Source organism: Bos indicus, chromosome 25 (assembly GCF_029378745.1).
Source record: "Bos indicus isolate NIAB-ARS_2022 breed Sahiwal x Tharparkar chromosome 25, NIAB-ARS_B.indTharparkar_mat_pri_1.0, whole genome shotgun sequence".
Taxonomy (NCBI): Eukaryota; Metazoa; Chordata; class Mammalia; order Artiodactyla; family Bovidae; genus Bos; species Bos indicus.
The window spans coordinates 35932159-35948153 of NC_091784.1; the positions used below are offsets into that span (position 1 = coordinate 35932159).

Here is a 15995-nt window from a genome sequence, read left to right on the forward strand (position 1 = left end):
CTTTATGAAGGTCAAGGTCACTGGCAAGTCAGGCCTCAAACCTAGGCCTTGTAACTCTAGGTCCAAGGCTTTTACCTGCATATCACAACTGCCTGCTGGCATCCTGAATGAGGCCAGGACTGTGAACACACAGAATTGAGCCTTTTTTCAATCAATAGAGAATGCTTTTGATTTATACGCCAAGGGTGTTAACTCTCCATCTATCCATCCATTCAACTAGCCATTCATCCATCCACCCATCCACCCACCTAGCCATCCACCTACATGCCCATCCCTTCATCCATCCATCCATCCGTCCCCATTCATCCATCGTGTCCTGAGTGCCTGCCACATGCCAAGCACTGTGCCATGTGGGGGTACAGATCTTGCCCAGCTGTTAGGCTCCATGAAAGGTGCATCTGACGTAATTACCTAAAACCACATACTGGAGTATAGTTTAGGTCTAATCTGGCACAGAGTAGATGTTCAGTAAATATTTACTGAAGGAAAGAATGAATACGCAGACCCTGTCCTACAGGAGCTCATGGTCGCAAACAGAGCAGTGGAGCAATCCAGGAGCACAGGTGGCCCTGGCTGAACTACAAGGTCACTTTGGTGGCTCCCTCAGTACAGGCTCCCTGACACAGACCTTGTTTCTCCAGCTCTTAGGGAGCAGAGAAGCACAGTGGGCATGTTGGAGGCTCTGGTGGGCACTGGTACTGGTTCCTCTGTCATGTGAGGCCTTGAATCCCAAACCTGTGACTCTGATCGCTAAAGCCTCGGGCTCGGAGTCAACTTTGCCAATGTTATCGCTTTACTAATTTGTTCTAGAGTTCTTTGAGCTCCCTTTTTCTGCATTTCAACTTCATTTCAACAAACATTTCCCAGGCACCTACTGTGTGCCAAGGCCCTGGGAAACCAGCCCAGAGCCCTCTGTGGCCTTGTTCCATGGCAGGGTCAGCTGCTGCACCCTCAGGGAGCCCCACGTCCAAGGGCACCTGACGCGGGTCCTCCGGCAGAAGCCAAGGTAGGCTGGGGAGGGCCTGTCGCACGCGGGTGCGCGCTGTAAACATCCACAAACTCTGCCGATGGTTACTGAGAGGATGTTAAAAATAATTATCTGCTGAAAATATTAGATTTGCTCTGGATTGTTCATTACATACAATGGCTTAATAGGACTTTTATTGAATAGCTGCAGAGCTCTGGGCCGAAATCAATTTGCCGTACCCTCGGAATCTTGATGTATGCTGTTGACTTCCCCAGCGTGCAGCAATTTGTAATAGCTTTGGTGGGCTGTTGTTTTCAAAGCTCCAGCTCCATCACAAGCATTTATTTCTGACCACAAAATTACATTTATTCAACAGAAAGCAGCTCCGGGTCTTTAAGAGGTTAACTTCTGGAGCGCTTGGCGGCGGTCCAGCCCCGGCCCGGGCGCGGCGGGCGCGATGGCACGGGCAGTGTGGTGGCGGTGGCAGCAAGCGCCGGGCTGGAGGCCGTGATGAATGGGCTGCTGAGCGCGCCCCCTCCACATGCGCTCGGCTCGCTCCCTGGCTTCCATAGATCACGGGCTTAGCCTCAACGTATCTGACTGAAATTGAATTTGGCTTCTCTCTCAACCGTTCATTTCCTATGTTATGCAAGGTTATATCCTTTTCTGCATGAGCAGAACCAAACCAGCTGCAGCTTTGCAGGAGAAAATGTGTTTTCAATTAGGAAGCTGGCCTGAATATTGAACCGCAGTCCTACTGCTCCCCTAATTGAGCCATCATGGAGTGGGCCTACAGGAAGATGCCGCAGCCACCAGGCCGTTGGGTGTCAGCAGAAGAGAGTTAAAACACACTGTCATCGTCCCCCTGCCATGACTATGACCATTGCCACCACAGTCACCCCACTACCAGGCACGTAGAGAGGCCCAAGAGTCCGAAGATGGCTGTGCTGGCCGAGAAGGAAGTTCCTCTGGAAATGAGACAGGACAGCAGCTTTTGCTGACCTCCAGCCAGAGCCGGTCGTGTCCTCAGGGTGCCCGGCCCACCCTGCACTCACCTGTTGAGGACCCTGGGCCGCGAACCGGCAGGTGTCTTTGATGCCCTCCAAGTGGGGAGGCTGCCTTATTTTTCTTTTGGGTCACTAGGAACCTGGGGCAGAGCCTCAAACACAGGACTTGGTGAACGAGGAAAAGGTGAGCAGAAGGGGATTTCAGCTGAGAATAAACACCCGCCTCAACCTGCTTGGTCTAGCAAAGAGGGCAATATACAGTCAGGGAGAAGACGCAGGTCCTCAAAAGGAAAAAGTTAGCAACGGGCTGAGGTGGTGTGGAAAAGGAATGAAGGAGGCCAACTTTTAGTTCAGTCTTAAAGGATGGAAATGATTTTTATAGGTGAGGAAGAGCAAAAGGTTATAATAACGGAGGCCGTGCCTTTAGGAAAAGGGCAGAGGCAGGAAACCACAGGCATGTTCGGGGACAGTAAATAGACCAGCCTGGTAGGAGCAGGAGCCAAGGACATGACGCCTGGAAATACATTTTAAAGCTAAATCATGGAGCTGCTTACACATGGATCTGAGGTGCTTGAGTGGGCACTGAGTCCCAGAACCTGATCTAGAGGAGCTGCCCTTGGGGGACACCTAGCCTGTGGGTCTGACAACCAGTCATGCATTAGAATCAGTGGGGACTTTGTAAAATGACAGATTCTTAGCAAACTCCATCTCTGCTGCATCTGCGGAATCAGAACCTTGGAGGGAGGAGCCTGGGGAGCTGTATTTCTGGAAACATGTGGGTGCTTCTCAGGCAGCCAGTTGAGCCATCTGAAGACCATCTTTTGGGAACCATCAGTCTGGTCCAATCTTCTCGACTACCAGCCCACCCGCTGGTACTTAATGTGGTACTCGTTGAGTACAGGCATGATGGGGACATAAACATGTGTGCCACACACAGTCCCTACCTCTAGATTTCAGAAGCATGAGACTTAGTATAGGGCCAGTTAAACTGTGTTCCAGTAACTTAAAAAAAAAAAAAGGGCAGAATGTCTTTAGGCTCAAAATCACAAGACAGATACAAATGAAGCTCTACCAGAGGTGGGGAGGGGTATTCTGGAATGACTCAGAGGCCTTGGCATTTGGGTTGGGCCTTGAAGAATGGGGTAGGAGCTGATGACACCCCTGACAGGTGGTCCTCTGGCCTTTGTTTGAACACTCCCAGGAATGGGAAACTCACTACCTTGGATGGCTGTGCGTTCCATTTTGGAACAGATAGAGTTGCTGGAAAATGTCCCTCTTCTGTTCTGCTGCTGACACTCAACCCACGCTTCAGGTCACTGAGTCACAGCAGATTTCAGAGTCCCAGGGCTCCCTGCCGACTACCTCGGTTCAGCCACTCACTTTACAGAGGAGCAAAGTCAGAAAGAAAGGCCCAGGAGCCGCCTGAGGTCACAGGAGACTGAGCGGCAGCACCTGGGCCAGCGCCCAGGGCCTCTGACCCCCTGCAAAATGCTCCTGGGAGAAAAGCACTTGGACACCCTGGCTTTATTTAGCCCTGGCCTTTAGATCTGGACACTTAAATATATGACAGGGCAACAGACCCGGGCCATGGGCCACCCCTGAAACTCTCAGTCACTTTAACTAACTCATGAAACAGTTATCCAACTTAATCCACTTCATCTTTTTTTTTTTATTAAATCTGTCATACAGCCCTCCAAGTATGCACAGTCCTTTGCTTTCTGTGGTGCTTGGACTTTTTTGGACGACAGCCTTTCAAGGCAGCTTTCCCTTGTGACCTCTGAGGTCCCACCCACCCGACCCCGACTGGCTGCACAAAGGGTCTGCACACAGTCATGGATATTTACGTCTGTGGGGACCAGATCAGACACAGGAGGAGCTGGAAGGGGGGCTGGAAGGGGAGGGAGCCCAAAGCTGTGTCTGCCAAGCAATTCACACTAAATGGACACCAACTGTCCTTGTCGAAGACCAGGGAGTTGACTGAGACGATAGAGGGGCAGAAGGCACTGCCTCCCCGCTCCCCAAGCACCACCACTGGAGAACACGGGCTGGGGGGCCAGCAGCCCAGCCCCGCCGCTGTCACCTGGGTGACGGTGGGTGCTTTGCTTTTCCCCCCTCTGGGCTTAGCATTGTCATCTGTGAAGTGAGGCTGTTGCTTCTACCCACGTGTCCAGTGGGGACCTGGTGCATGCTCCCCGGGGCCAGGAATGGGGACACAGATGAGGCCAACACAGGTGGGAAATCTAGAGAGTGGCGAAGTGAAAACTCACACGCACCGAGCGAGGAACCCTGAACAGAAGAACAATGCGCGACAAGAGGACAGCAAGGGGGCCTTGGTTTGGACCGACTGTCAGAGGAGACCACTGTGAGGGCTGGCACCTGAAGTGAGCCTTACAGGATGGGTAGCAGAGGGCTGGGCAGGGGCGCTGGGAGGCAGGCAGCGGCCTGGCCAGGGCACCCCAGCGGCTGAGGGCACCTGGAGGCCCTGCAAGGCCATAGGCAGGGAAGGACTCTGAGGCACAGAGGAGAGGTCACGGGGGATGAGGGGGCGGTAAGAGTGGAAACAGAGATCAGTTAGGGGACCACTGCAATGGTCTCCATGACAGATGACACAGCTTCGGACAAGCACATGGGAGGTGACGACAGTGTTCTCTGGAGGAGGGAAGGAGGAAGCAGGGGTGTGGGAGAGAGGAGGTGTCCCACAGTGATCCCCAAGAAGGTAAGGGCTGGAGGAGGAGGGAATTTCAACAGGTGTGAGCCGGAGAGGGGAGGTGGCTGTGGGTTAAGAATTCTTTCCTGTGGAGAACTGAAAGGTCATGTCACTCAGAAGGTCTCACAGGAGCTGGAACTCCAAAGAGAAGACCGAGTTAGAGACACCTGAGTTTTCAGCAGACAGATCCTCAGAGATGATACAGCAAAGACGGCCATTCTTCAGAGGTCTGAAGGAAAGGGAGGAACAGCCCAAGGAGACTGAAAATCAACAGGCAGAAAGGTGAATGGAAAACTCAGTGGGCAGAGCATTATGGGATGTCAAAAGAAGGGGTTTTCAAGAGGGGTCAGGTGGGCTGAATGTTGCTGGGGGAAGTGAGCTGAGGACTAAAAGGGTCAAGGGAGAGAGGGGCAGAGGCCAGACCCGGTGGGTGTGTGCCCAGGATGGACAGCTCTCTGGAGAAGCCTGGCTGAGAGGGCTGGGGGACAAAGGAATCTCCCCTTCTCCCTCCCTCCTAGGATGGCACGTGCCACCACTTGTAGGAACGCTGCTGAGACCATCCAGGAACTCACAGAGACTGAAGGCACAGCACAGGGGGTCCCTGCAGGACTGTAGTTCCTGAGAAAGCAGGAGCTGGGCTTCAAGCCCATGGGAAGGGGCACCTCCCCCTCACAGTGAGAGCCAAAACAGAAGATAGGTACAGCTTTGGAGATCCAGTGCTCAGTTGCTCAGTTGTGTCCAACTCTTTGTGACCCCATGGACTGCAGTCCACCAGGCTCCTCTGTCCGTGGGATTTCCCAGGCAAGAATGCTGGAGTGGGTTGCCATTTCCTCCTCCAGGGGATCTTCCCGACTCACGTCTGGACCCATGTCTCTTACGTCTCCTGCATTTTGCAGGTGGGTTCTTTACCACTGCACCACCCAGGAAGCTGGAGATCTAGTGACAAGAAAGGTAAGAGCAGCAGCCACTTCTTGGAATCATGAAGGCTGGGCGAGTGTCCCACAAATGCCATTCAGAGCATCCTCGCAAATGTTGCATTTATGCAAAGAGGTGGGAGAAAATAATATCTAGCTTCTGATATGCAAGAATAGAATTATGGAGCTACTGCCTTGTAAGCACAGTTCTTTCTTTTGGAGAGAAGTAGTTCATCCTTACAAAAGAATACATAAATCATAAACAACGAAATGGACACCTGTAAGGGAGGACATTCTCACAACCTTGGAAACCTCCTCTGGGCCTGCATGCAGTGAACTCCATTCTGGACTTCCTGTTTAACCTTTTCATTGTGCTTTTATTATGTAGTGATAAAGCTGTGTCCTTAAACAAACAGCCCGGTACTGCACAGTTTTGTGTTTCACTCACTTTCCCCTGCTGTGTTGTATTCCACTGTGTGACAACACTCTTTACTTACTCTTCCTGCTGCTGATGGAAAGCCGGTTGTTTCCACTTGTTTACCATCTGCAAACATCCCTGAACTTGTTTCCTGGGGCACATGTTTACATTTATTTAGGGCGGAGGATACCATTTATACCTGGGAGTGGAAATCTTGTGTCAAAGTACATGTGCTTCTTCAGCTGGAGAATCTGATACCAGACTGGTTTTCAGAAAGGTTACACCCATTTATGATCTTATCTGGACTTTTGAATTTTGGCCAACATGGTAGATGTGAATAAGGGGCATTTAAATGATTTAAATGCGGATGGTGACTTCAGCCACGAAATTAGAAGACGATTGCTCCTTGGCAGGAAAGCTATGACAAACCTGCTGCTGCTAAGTCGCTTCAGTCGTGTCCGACTCTGAGCGACCCCATAGACGGCAGCCCACCAGGCTCCCCCGCACCTGGGATTCTCCAGGCAAGAACACTAGAGTGGGTCGCCATTTCCTTCTCCAATGCATGCAAGTGAAAAGTGAAAGGGAAGTCGCTCAGTCGTGTCCGACTCTTCGCGACCCCATGGACTGCAGCCCACCAGGCTCCTCCATCCATGGGGTTTTCCAGGCAAAAGTACTGGAGTGGGGTGCCATTGCCTTCTCCGATGACAAACCTAGACAGTGTTAAAAAGCAAAGACATCACTTTGCCGACAAAGGTCCATATAGTCAAGGCTATGGTTTTCCCAGTAGTCATGTACGGATGTGAAAGCTGGACAATAAAGAAGGCGGGGTGATGAAGAGTTGATGCGACAAACAGTTGATGCATGGGGTCCATGGGGTCGTAAAGAGGCAGACGCGACTTGGTGACTGAACAACAACAAAATTATTTTAATTTGCATTTTCCTGATTATATGGTTAAGCATCTCTTCATAGGTGCATTGACTGAATGATTTTCTCTTCTGAGAGTGCTGTTCATGGTTTTGTCCATTTTCCTGTTGAGATGTTTGTCTTTTTCTTTTCCTTTTTGTTTTTTTAAAATTTATTTTTATGTATTTGTTTTTGGCACATGGGCTCTCCTTTGCTGACCCAGAGCTTTTTCTGGTTGCTGTGAGTGGGGACTGCTCTCCAGTTGTGGTGGCTTCTCTTGTTGCTGAGCTCGGGCTCTAGAACGCAGAGGCTCAATAGTTGCGGTGCCTGGGCCTCGAAGCTCTGGCACGCAGGACCCTAGTTCCTAGACCAGGGATTGAATCTGTGTCCCCTGTATTAGCAGGTGGATTCTTAACCACTGGACCACCAGGGAAGTCTCATGTCTTTTTCTTATTAACAGGTAAAACTAAATATATATATATATATATATATATATGTATAAATATATATATATATTTTCCTGAATACTAATCCTTTGTCAACTATGTGTGTGGCAACTGTCTCCTCCTGGTTTGTGTTGTGGCCAAGGACACCCCACATAGGACTGGTTCATGCTACGGCCTGAGGGGGCAACATTCACATCAGGGGCATTTGACTTTTATTATGAAAAAGGTTGAGATAGGTTTGAATCTTTGTGCTGATAAGTTTCCAACAGATAATGAAAATGTCTTTCATTCTTCATTTTCATTTTTCCCTTTCCTAGTTCGAAAACGATGAAACTGAGCTAGCAGCCCGGGGTTCACCTTTCACTTTATTTAGGCTGTCTTTCCACGGAGAGAAAAAGGAAGCTTTTACTTTAAAATTTTAATATAGTCAAATGTAACAATGTTTTCCTTTATGGTTTTCTGTGTAAATATCCTACATAGCCCCAAATCATCATATTCTACATTTTCTTCTAAAAGGTTTAAAGGGTTACCTTAAGTCTGTATCTGTAATTTGTGTTTGCATATGATGTGAGGTAGGGATCCAATTTCACTTAATTCCATAAGGATAACCAAAGGTCAGGAGACCGCTTATTGAAAAGCCCACCCTTACCTCACTCATCTGCAGTGCCATGTTTGCAATATACTTGGCTTCTGTATGTGCACAGGTCAGTTCCTGATTTCTTTACTATGTCCCACGGGTGTATTTATCTGTACCTGTGCCAATTACTGTAGCTCTGATAATATGGTAGGGCAAATTCTCTGTCTTATTCTTATTTACTATTATCTTCATCATTACTGGGCTTCCCGCATAGCTCAGTTGGTAAAGAATCCACCTGCAATGCAGGAGACCCTGGTTCGATTCCTGGGTTGGGAAGATCCCCTGGAGAAGGGGTAGGCTACCCACTCCAGTATTCTTGGGCTTCCATTGTGGCAAAGCTGATAAAGAATCCACCTGCAATGCGGGAGACCTGGGTTTGATCCCTGGGTTGGGAAGATCCCCTGAAGAAGGGAAAGGCTACCCACTCCAGTATTCTGGCCTGGAGAATTCCATGGACTGTATAGTCCATGGGGTCGCAAAGAGTCGGATATGACTGACAGACTTTCAGTTTCACCATTATTGACCATTTGCTCTTGCATATGTAAATTCTGGAATCAGCTTTTAAGTTTCATAAGAAATACTGCTAAAATTTTGATTGAAACTACTATGACTCTCTATCGTCAATTTGGGGGAAATTGATCTTTTTTTTTTTTTCCTAAGATTTTTTGATATGGACCATTTTTAAAGTCTTTATTGAATTTGTTACAATATTGCTTCTGTTTTATGCTTTGGTTATTTTGGCCCTGAGGCATGTAGGATCTTAACTTGCCAACTAGAGATCAAACCCACACGCCCTTCATTAGAGTGAAGTCTTAACCACTGAACCACCAGGGAAGTCCCTGATGTTTTTAATAATAGTGGGAATTTCTATCCTTGAATACCTTAACTCTCTACATTTAAAATATTCCTTAATATTGTTCAATAAGAACGTTATACTGTTTTCCAGAAAGAGTTCCTGTGCATTATTATATTTATTTCTAAGTATCCTTTACTTTTTTCTTGCTATCTGCAATGGTATCCTTTTTCAGCTTGCTTGCTATTGATGCAGAGATAGGCAATTACTTTTGTATATTGATTTTGTATCTAGCAGCCTTGTTAAATAATTGAGACTCACTTGAAAAATGACAGTTTTATTTCTTCTGATCCAATACTTGGACTTATTTCTTTTTCTTGTTTTCCATGCTAGCTAAGACTTCCAGTACAACGTTAAATAAAAGTGGCAATAGCAGGCATTTTTGTCTTGTTCCTGATTTTATAGGGAATGTTTTTAACATCAATGAGTATGATGATTGACGTAGCTTTTGATAAATACCTTTTCCCAGGTTAAGGACCTTCCCCTCTGTCCCTGCTTTGCTGGTAGGTTTGTTTGTTTGCTTTTAATCATGAATGGATGTTGAAGTATACCAAATTCTTTTCCTGTCACACTTGAGATTTTTCCATTTTAATCTGCAAATGATATTAACTTGCCTTAATAACTCTGTTAAACCAAACAGATTCTTGGGATACATAGAGCTTGACGGATTCAACTTACTAGTACTTTTTTTAAAGACTTCTGTTTATTCATAAATAAGACTGGCTTTAATTTTTCCTTTCTTACACTGTTCTTGTCTGGTTTTGGTATGAAGGCTACGCTAGATTCATAAAGTGAGTTAGGAAGTGTTTTCTTTTTCTATTTTCTGAAGGAAAAGAAGTTTTCCTATTTTGTAAAAGAACAGAACAGTTCCATGAATGGTTGATAGGATTCTCCCATAAAACTGTCCAGGCCTTGTGGGAATATTTCTGCAAGTTACAAGGCTATTTGGGTTTTCTACTTCTTTAATCAACTTTGGTACATCACAGTATTCTAGAAATTTGTCCATTTTGTCTAGGTTTTAAATTTTATTGGCATAAGACAGATCATAACATTCCCTTATCTTCTCTTTAATCTCTCTGTGCTGCAGCTGCGAAGTTGTCCTGTTTTTATTACTTACCGGTTTTTTTCCTTGACTTAGGAAGGTGGTTTGTTTCTGGTAGTAGTTTGTTTCAAAGAATCAACATTTGGGCTGCTTCTCTCTCGAGTCTTTTTCGTTTTCATTCATTTAATTAATAAAGTGAAAGTTGCTCAGTCGTGTCCGACTCTTAGAGACCCCATGGACTATACAGTCCAGGGAACTCTCCAGGCCAGAATACTGGAGTGGGTAGCCTTTCTCTTCTCCAGGGGATCTTCCCAACCCAGGGATCGAACCCAGGTCTCCCGCATTGCAGGTGGATTCTTTACCAGCTGAGCCACCAGGGAAGTCCATTTTAATTTATATAATATTGTTAATTATATTTTAAAATTTCATTCTTCCACTTTTCTTTGAGCTTATCCTATCGCACTTTTATAACTTTTTAAGCTGGATGCTAAGCACATGCATTTTTAGTCTTTTATTTCCCCTCTAGGATAAGCAACTAAATTAGCTCTTAAGTGGAGTTTCCTCCCTGAGGACACAGGTTAAGTATCTAGCTCCCCTACAGCCAAGAGGAGTAGGGCTTTGAGCCAGTTCCTCACCCCCTAGACCTCTGTACGAAGACCCTTCTCAGGGAGAGGAGCAAGGAGCCAGGGCAGACCATTTGGAAGACTTATCATTTTCCTAGAGTGTGAACATCACTTCACTGAAGGGACTGTCTGAATTACTGGACTAAACTAAGCCTTAAACTGGACTGATACCCTTACCCTGCCCCTGCCCAGCCGGGCTTATGAAACACAAATCTAGGTATTAAAGGGAAAATGTTAGTTGCTCAGCTGTGTCCAACTCTCTGCAACCCCATGGACTGTAGTCTGCCAGGCTCCTCTGACGATGGGATTTCCCAAGTAAGAATACCGGAATGGGTAGCCATTCCCTCCTCCAGGGGATCTTCCTGACCCAGGGATCAAACCTGGGTCTCCTGCAGTGCAGACAGATTCTTTACTGTCTGAGCCATCAGGGAAGCCCAAAATTTAGGTATGCTGCTGCCGCTGCTTAGTCACTTTTAGTCGTGTCTGACTGTATGTGACCCTATGGACTGTAAATCACCAGGCTTGTCTGTCCACGGAATTCTCCAAGCAAGAGTACTGGGGTGGGTTGCCATGCCCTCCTCCAGGGGATCTTCCCAACCAGTTCAGGGATTGAACATGAGTCTCCTGCATTGCAGGCAGATTCTTTACCACTGAGCCACGAGAGAAGCCACAAAATTTAGGTAAAGCCATAAATAACTATAATTTCAGTATGAGTTAAACTCGATGACTCTGTTATAACAACTATGAATAACCATTATGACTATATGATCCCAAACATTTCCATCAAGGTTAACAAATCATTATTTACTAGTTTCTTCTAAAGGTATTTCTCTAGCATACCTTCTGGGGTCGCTCTCACCTTATGAACAGCAATAGATCCTGGAGAAAGGACAGAGGCGAAGTGCTTTTAAAACTGCCTCCAAGGAAACCTGGCTGTTCCATAGCTTATCAATAACCACTCTGAGAGGCCAAATGTTTTTTGGTTCTCAGTTGCTGCTGGGGACACAATGGCTGGTGGACAGGACAGCACACAGCAGCTGCCTTCACACATTATATAGACGAAAGGGAAACCGATACAAATGGCAGGTGGTCTCTGGCATGAAGACAAGCTCAGAGCACATGGCGGGGGGGACCTGGCCTGTCATCTAGGGCTCAGGGAAGACTCTCCTTGAGAAAGCAAGCCGGGTAAAGAGGGTAAATGCAGAGCGTTTCGGGAAGCAAGTCAGCCGTGCAAAGGCCCAGGGGCTGTCAGTGAGGGCCTGGGCCTGGCGGAGACTTGGGACGGCTATTGATCCTGAGACACGAGGGAAGAGGTAAGTGGACTCTAGAAAGGTGAGCAGTTACTAAGTCACACGGGTCCCACAAACCACAGGAAGGAGGGTGTCTGGATTTACAGGAGAACGAACACCTAAGGGTATAAGCAGCCTCCTGGCCAGGCTAGCATTTCCCATGATGTTATGACACAAAAAAGGAGTGTTCTCGCCGGAACTCTAAAGGCCTCTGTGAATTTCACACTGTCGGAAAACTTCATTTTTAGTTTGTTTGTTTTTTTTCTTCTGGGGATCTCAAGAAAGAAAGCTATCTATACAAATTCTGAGGCAAAGATCATGTTTCACTAACCCGGTACTTTCTTCCAGGGGGAGCTCAGACACCTTGGGATGAACTCTAAGAATATATCCAATAAATAAACTTGTAGCAGCAGACCCTAGAGTGATGGGTATGAGAACAAGCCTGTAGTTACCAGAGAAAGTGGCTTTTTCAAATACCAACGGATCTTGCCCATCTAAGCACCAGGACAGGCTGCCTCGGGCCCCGCCTGCATGAGTGGTCCCCACGTGCAGTTACTTGCTCCTATGTGAGCTCAGAAACAAGCAGGATTTAGCTCCCTCCACTCAAATCAGCTTATTAGAAAGCACACATTGTTTAATATAAATATAGCAATTAGCAGAGGCTTGGTAGATATTAAGGGTGTTATAAAAATATTTACTTTTCAAATAGCCTTAAAAAAAAAATCAGGCAAATAGGAAGCCTAGATGTCTCACAGACGTTTTAAATGTAATTTATACTGCCAGAACTAAATCTGTCGCCTCATCAAAATCTGGGATAATCTACACAACTGGCTTAGATTCTTTAAAAAAAAAAAAAAAGTCAATAACAAAGATGAGGGCATGGAGTGTCTATATTAAAAGAGAAATGCAAATACCCCCTAAATGTAATGCAGAGCAGTTATAAAAGATATTTTGGGGGCAACTGGGGAAATGTGATTTTGGGTAGAACATTAGATATTATGAAATTCATGTTATTTTCCCAGCTGTGATACACAGGGTTAAAGTACGACAGTTACAGAAACTCAGTATCATTTGAAATGCCCTTGAATTTAGGAGATGCCCATGCAGCTGAGGGCATAATTGCCTCCACTCTCTGCAACTCACTTTCAAACGCTGAGCACAAGGTGGGGGGGGGGGGCGGGGGTGGAGGGGCGCAAGCATGGCATGACATTCACAGGTGAGGAGTCTGGGTAAAGAAGGCTCAGGTGTTCACTATCCCCCGCCTTTCTACTAATACTTGTATGTAGATTGGACATTGTTCAGAAAGGAAAAGCAAGCAAATAACAGAAAGAGCACCCTGAGCTATTTCAGCCAGAGAAACACTAAGCCGATGGGTCTCACAAAAGCTGCTGAACAGGTAGAAGGACAGGTCAGGTCACACGTGGGCAGGCGTAAGGTGACGGTTTTACTGAGAACGAGGGTATGGAGATATAATTCTGAGGGAAGGGCAATTCAAGTCCTTCGAAGACCTTAGCTACTGATGTCCTTCTGTGTTTCATGGAGCCAAGCACGGCGGTGGGTGGGGGTGGGGGGGTGCTTCCTGCCGCAGGAAGTTATCAACAGGGAGAGGAGCCCGTCTGCCCGGCTCTCAGATCTGCAAGCCGCCACAGCTGCAGTGTGGCTGCTGCTCCCACACATGTCCCTTGCTGTCCTGCAATCTCCTCTGCAGCCTCTGCTGTCACCTAAGTGCTGAAGAGTCTGCCCAGTGGCAGCCCTGGTCTCCCGCTCCCCAGCCTCCTGCAGGACCATCTGCCTGCCTGCTCTCATCTCTCCTGAACTCGTCCCCTCACCCCCCCCCACATCCTGCCCCTTCCCCAGGCTCTCTGAGAGTTGGGAAGTTGCAGGAACACAAGATTTCTGAGATTTCTGAGATTCCTGTTCTTTAGAGCAGGGGTCCCCAGCCTCCGGGATCTAATGCCTGATGATCTGAGGTGGAAGTGATGTAATAATAATAGAAATAAAGTCACAATAAATACCATCTCCCCCATCCTGGTCCATGGAAAAATTGTCATCCGTGAAACTGGTCCCTGGTGCCAAAAAGGTTGGGAACTGTCCTCGCAAATATTACAACACTATCATTCCCAGTGGAGAGGCAGAGAGGCAGTAATTCCCCACACGAACACCATTTCTGGTTTTCTGAAATTCACCGAGCGTTCACACAGAGAGTGGAGGAGCTGGCGTGTCACCCACGTGGACCACCTGCCTTTTGGTGCATGAGCAGCATTCAGGGTGCACAGGTCTCAGGTGACCGGCCGTGCACCTGCGAGCTTGCTGACCCTTCTCTGAAAGGATTCTTTAGAAAACGTTCCTTCTACCGAGCCCCAAACCACCCCTCGTGGCTTCTGCCTGTGAAGTTCCTCTTCCCCCCGGGGCTGTGCACCAAGGCACCAGACTGACGCAGCGTGTCCTTCTGCACAGGAAGCCTTGGGGTGGGAGCCTCAGAACAGCTCAGGGGACCCGTGAGCTCCGAGGCTGGGGTGGGAACAAGCCCACTCCACTGGGGGATGTGTGACATGCCGGCTGCTGCCCCCCAGATTCCGCTGCCCCTTCTGACATCCTGAACCCCGCCTCCCCTCCCACGTGGGCTTCCACGGCGGACTCAGTGGAAACATCACTTTGAGGATTATGGGTTGGTGCGGCTGGGGAGGCTGCCTCTGAGTAAGCACCTGTGCCAGTGGCGCTTACGTGATGAGAACAGGAAGAAAGCGCGATGAATGGGAAGGTGGCTCTAACAGGGGATGTAAAAGATGCCCAAACGCTTACCTCGCCTTGGAAGCTCTTCAGCAGCGGTGCTACCTGCTTGCGCAAATCCTGGGGCGAGAAGGTGGGTCAGGAAGAGCCATCGGAGGAGAAAAGAGAAGGGAAACATTCATTAAGGTCTCCTAAGAGTTCAGTGCTGTTTTCTGTTACATAAAGCAATCCCGATGCCTCTCCTGGATCATCCCCTCCCTCATACAACACAAATCACGCCAACTGTGCCCCTTAGCTTCAATGAACTCACTCAGGACTTCCCTGGTGGTCCAGTGGCTAAGATTTTGTGCTCCCAATGCAGGGCACTTGGGTTCAATCCCTGATCAAGGAATTAGATCCCAAATGCTGCAATCAGGAGTTCCAGTGCGGCAACAAGCGACCGTTGCGTGCCGCAACCAAGGCCTGGAGCAGCCAAATAAATTTTTTTTTTTAAATTTCGGTAACGATACTAAAACAGAATTTTTTTAAAATTCTCTCTCTCTTTTGGAGAGAGAACTCACTTAAGCATACAACTAGGATTTATTTCCTCTGAGTTCTGGTTAGATACACCTCATTTTGACACAAGTTTTTGCTAGTGTCAGCCTAAGATAATTTGCTTAGAAGAAAATAGGGTATTATAATGTAGCTTTGATTTGTTTGTATCTGAAATGGACCTGGGTCACCATCCTGCATTTCAGCTGCTATTTCCGAGCACTATTCATGGGAGACAGACGTGAGCCTCTGAGGCTGGGCTCCGCCTCCCAGGCCAGCGCTGCCAACACCAACAGAGTGCCAGCTACCTGTGTGACTTAAGACATTCTACAGCTACGTTCAAAACGCAAAAAGACACAGATGAAGTCAATTTCGATTTCACTTCACCCAATATATCCAAGATAGTATCATTTCCTATATAATCAATACAAAAATCATTAACAAGATAGTTTACATCCTTTGTTGATATTAAGTCTTTGAAACCTGGGGTGCATTCCCGCCCACATCTCCATTTGGACCAGCAGCATGTCAGGTGGGCCCTTGTGGCCACATGTGGCCAGGGGCCACCACATCAGGCAGCTGGGGGCTGAGGGATGCACTTGCATGCGCCGATTGGGGCTTGCCCTGGTGACGGGGGTGGAGGGTCAAGGTTGGTGGACCCCTCACTCCCCGACAGCCAGAGGGAGAGGTGAAGAGCAAAAATCAGAAGTAGGAGAATCAGGAGAACACAGATTGAGAGGAGGCTATATCAAGAGGGAAAAGGTATTTGTGTTGAATGTTGCCACAGATACCAGGCCTGAGAACACCACTCGGTGGAATGTCCAGGTAGTGCTGAGTGCAGCTGAGTTGAGTCCCAGGCTGGAAATTGACCTGGAGGGGGCTGAGGGGGATGCAGGTGTGAGGGAGAGGCTGCAGGGACTGTGTGGG

At 47.7% G+C, this 15995-nt stretch overlaps 1 protein-coding gene across 11 annotated transcripts in view; it reads right to left on the minus strand.

Annotated features, from left to right (window-relative positions):
* Positions 1 to 15995, minus strand: part of CUX1 (cut like homeobox 1) — a 349162-nt gene that overhangs the window by 170075 nt on the left and 163092 nt on the right. For all 11 annotated transcript variants that reach the window (XM_070780096.1, XM_070780095.1, XM_070780088.1 and 8 more), the window contains exon 3: positions 14610 to 14657. In XM_070780096.1, the coding sequence (XP_070636197.1) occupies positions 14610 to 14657 (48 nt within the window). The remainder of the gene's footprint in view (positions 1 to 14609; positions 14658 to 15995) is intronic.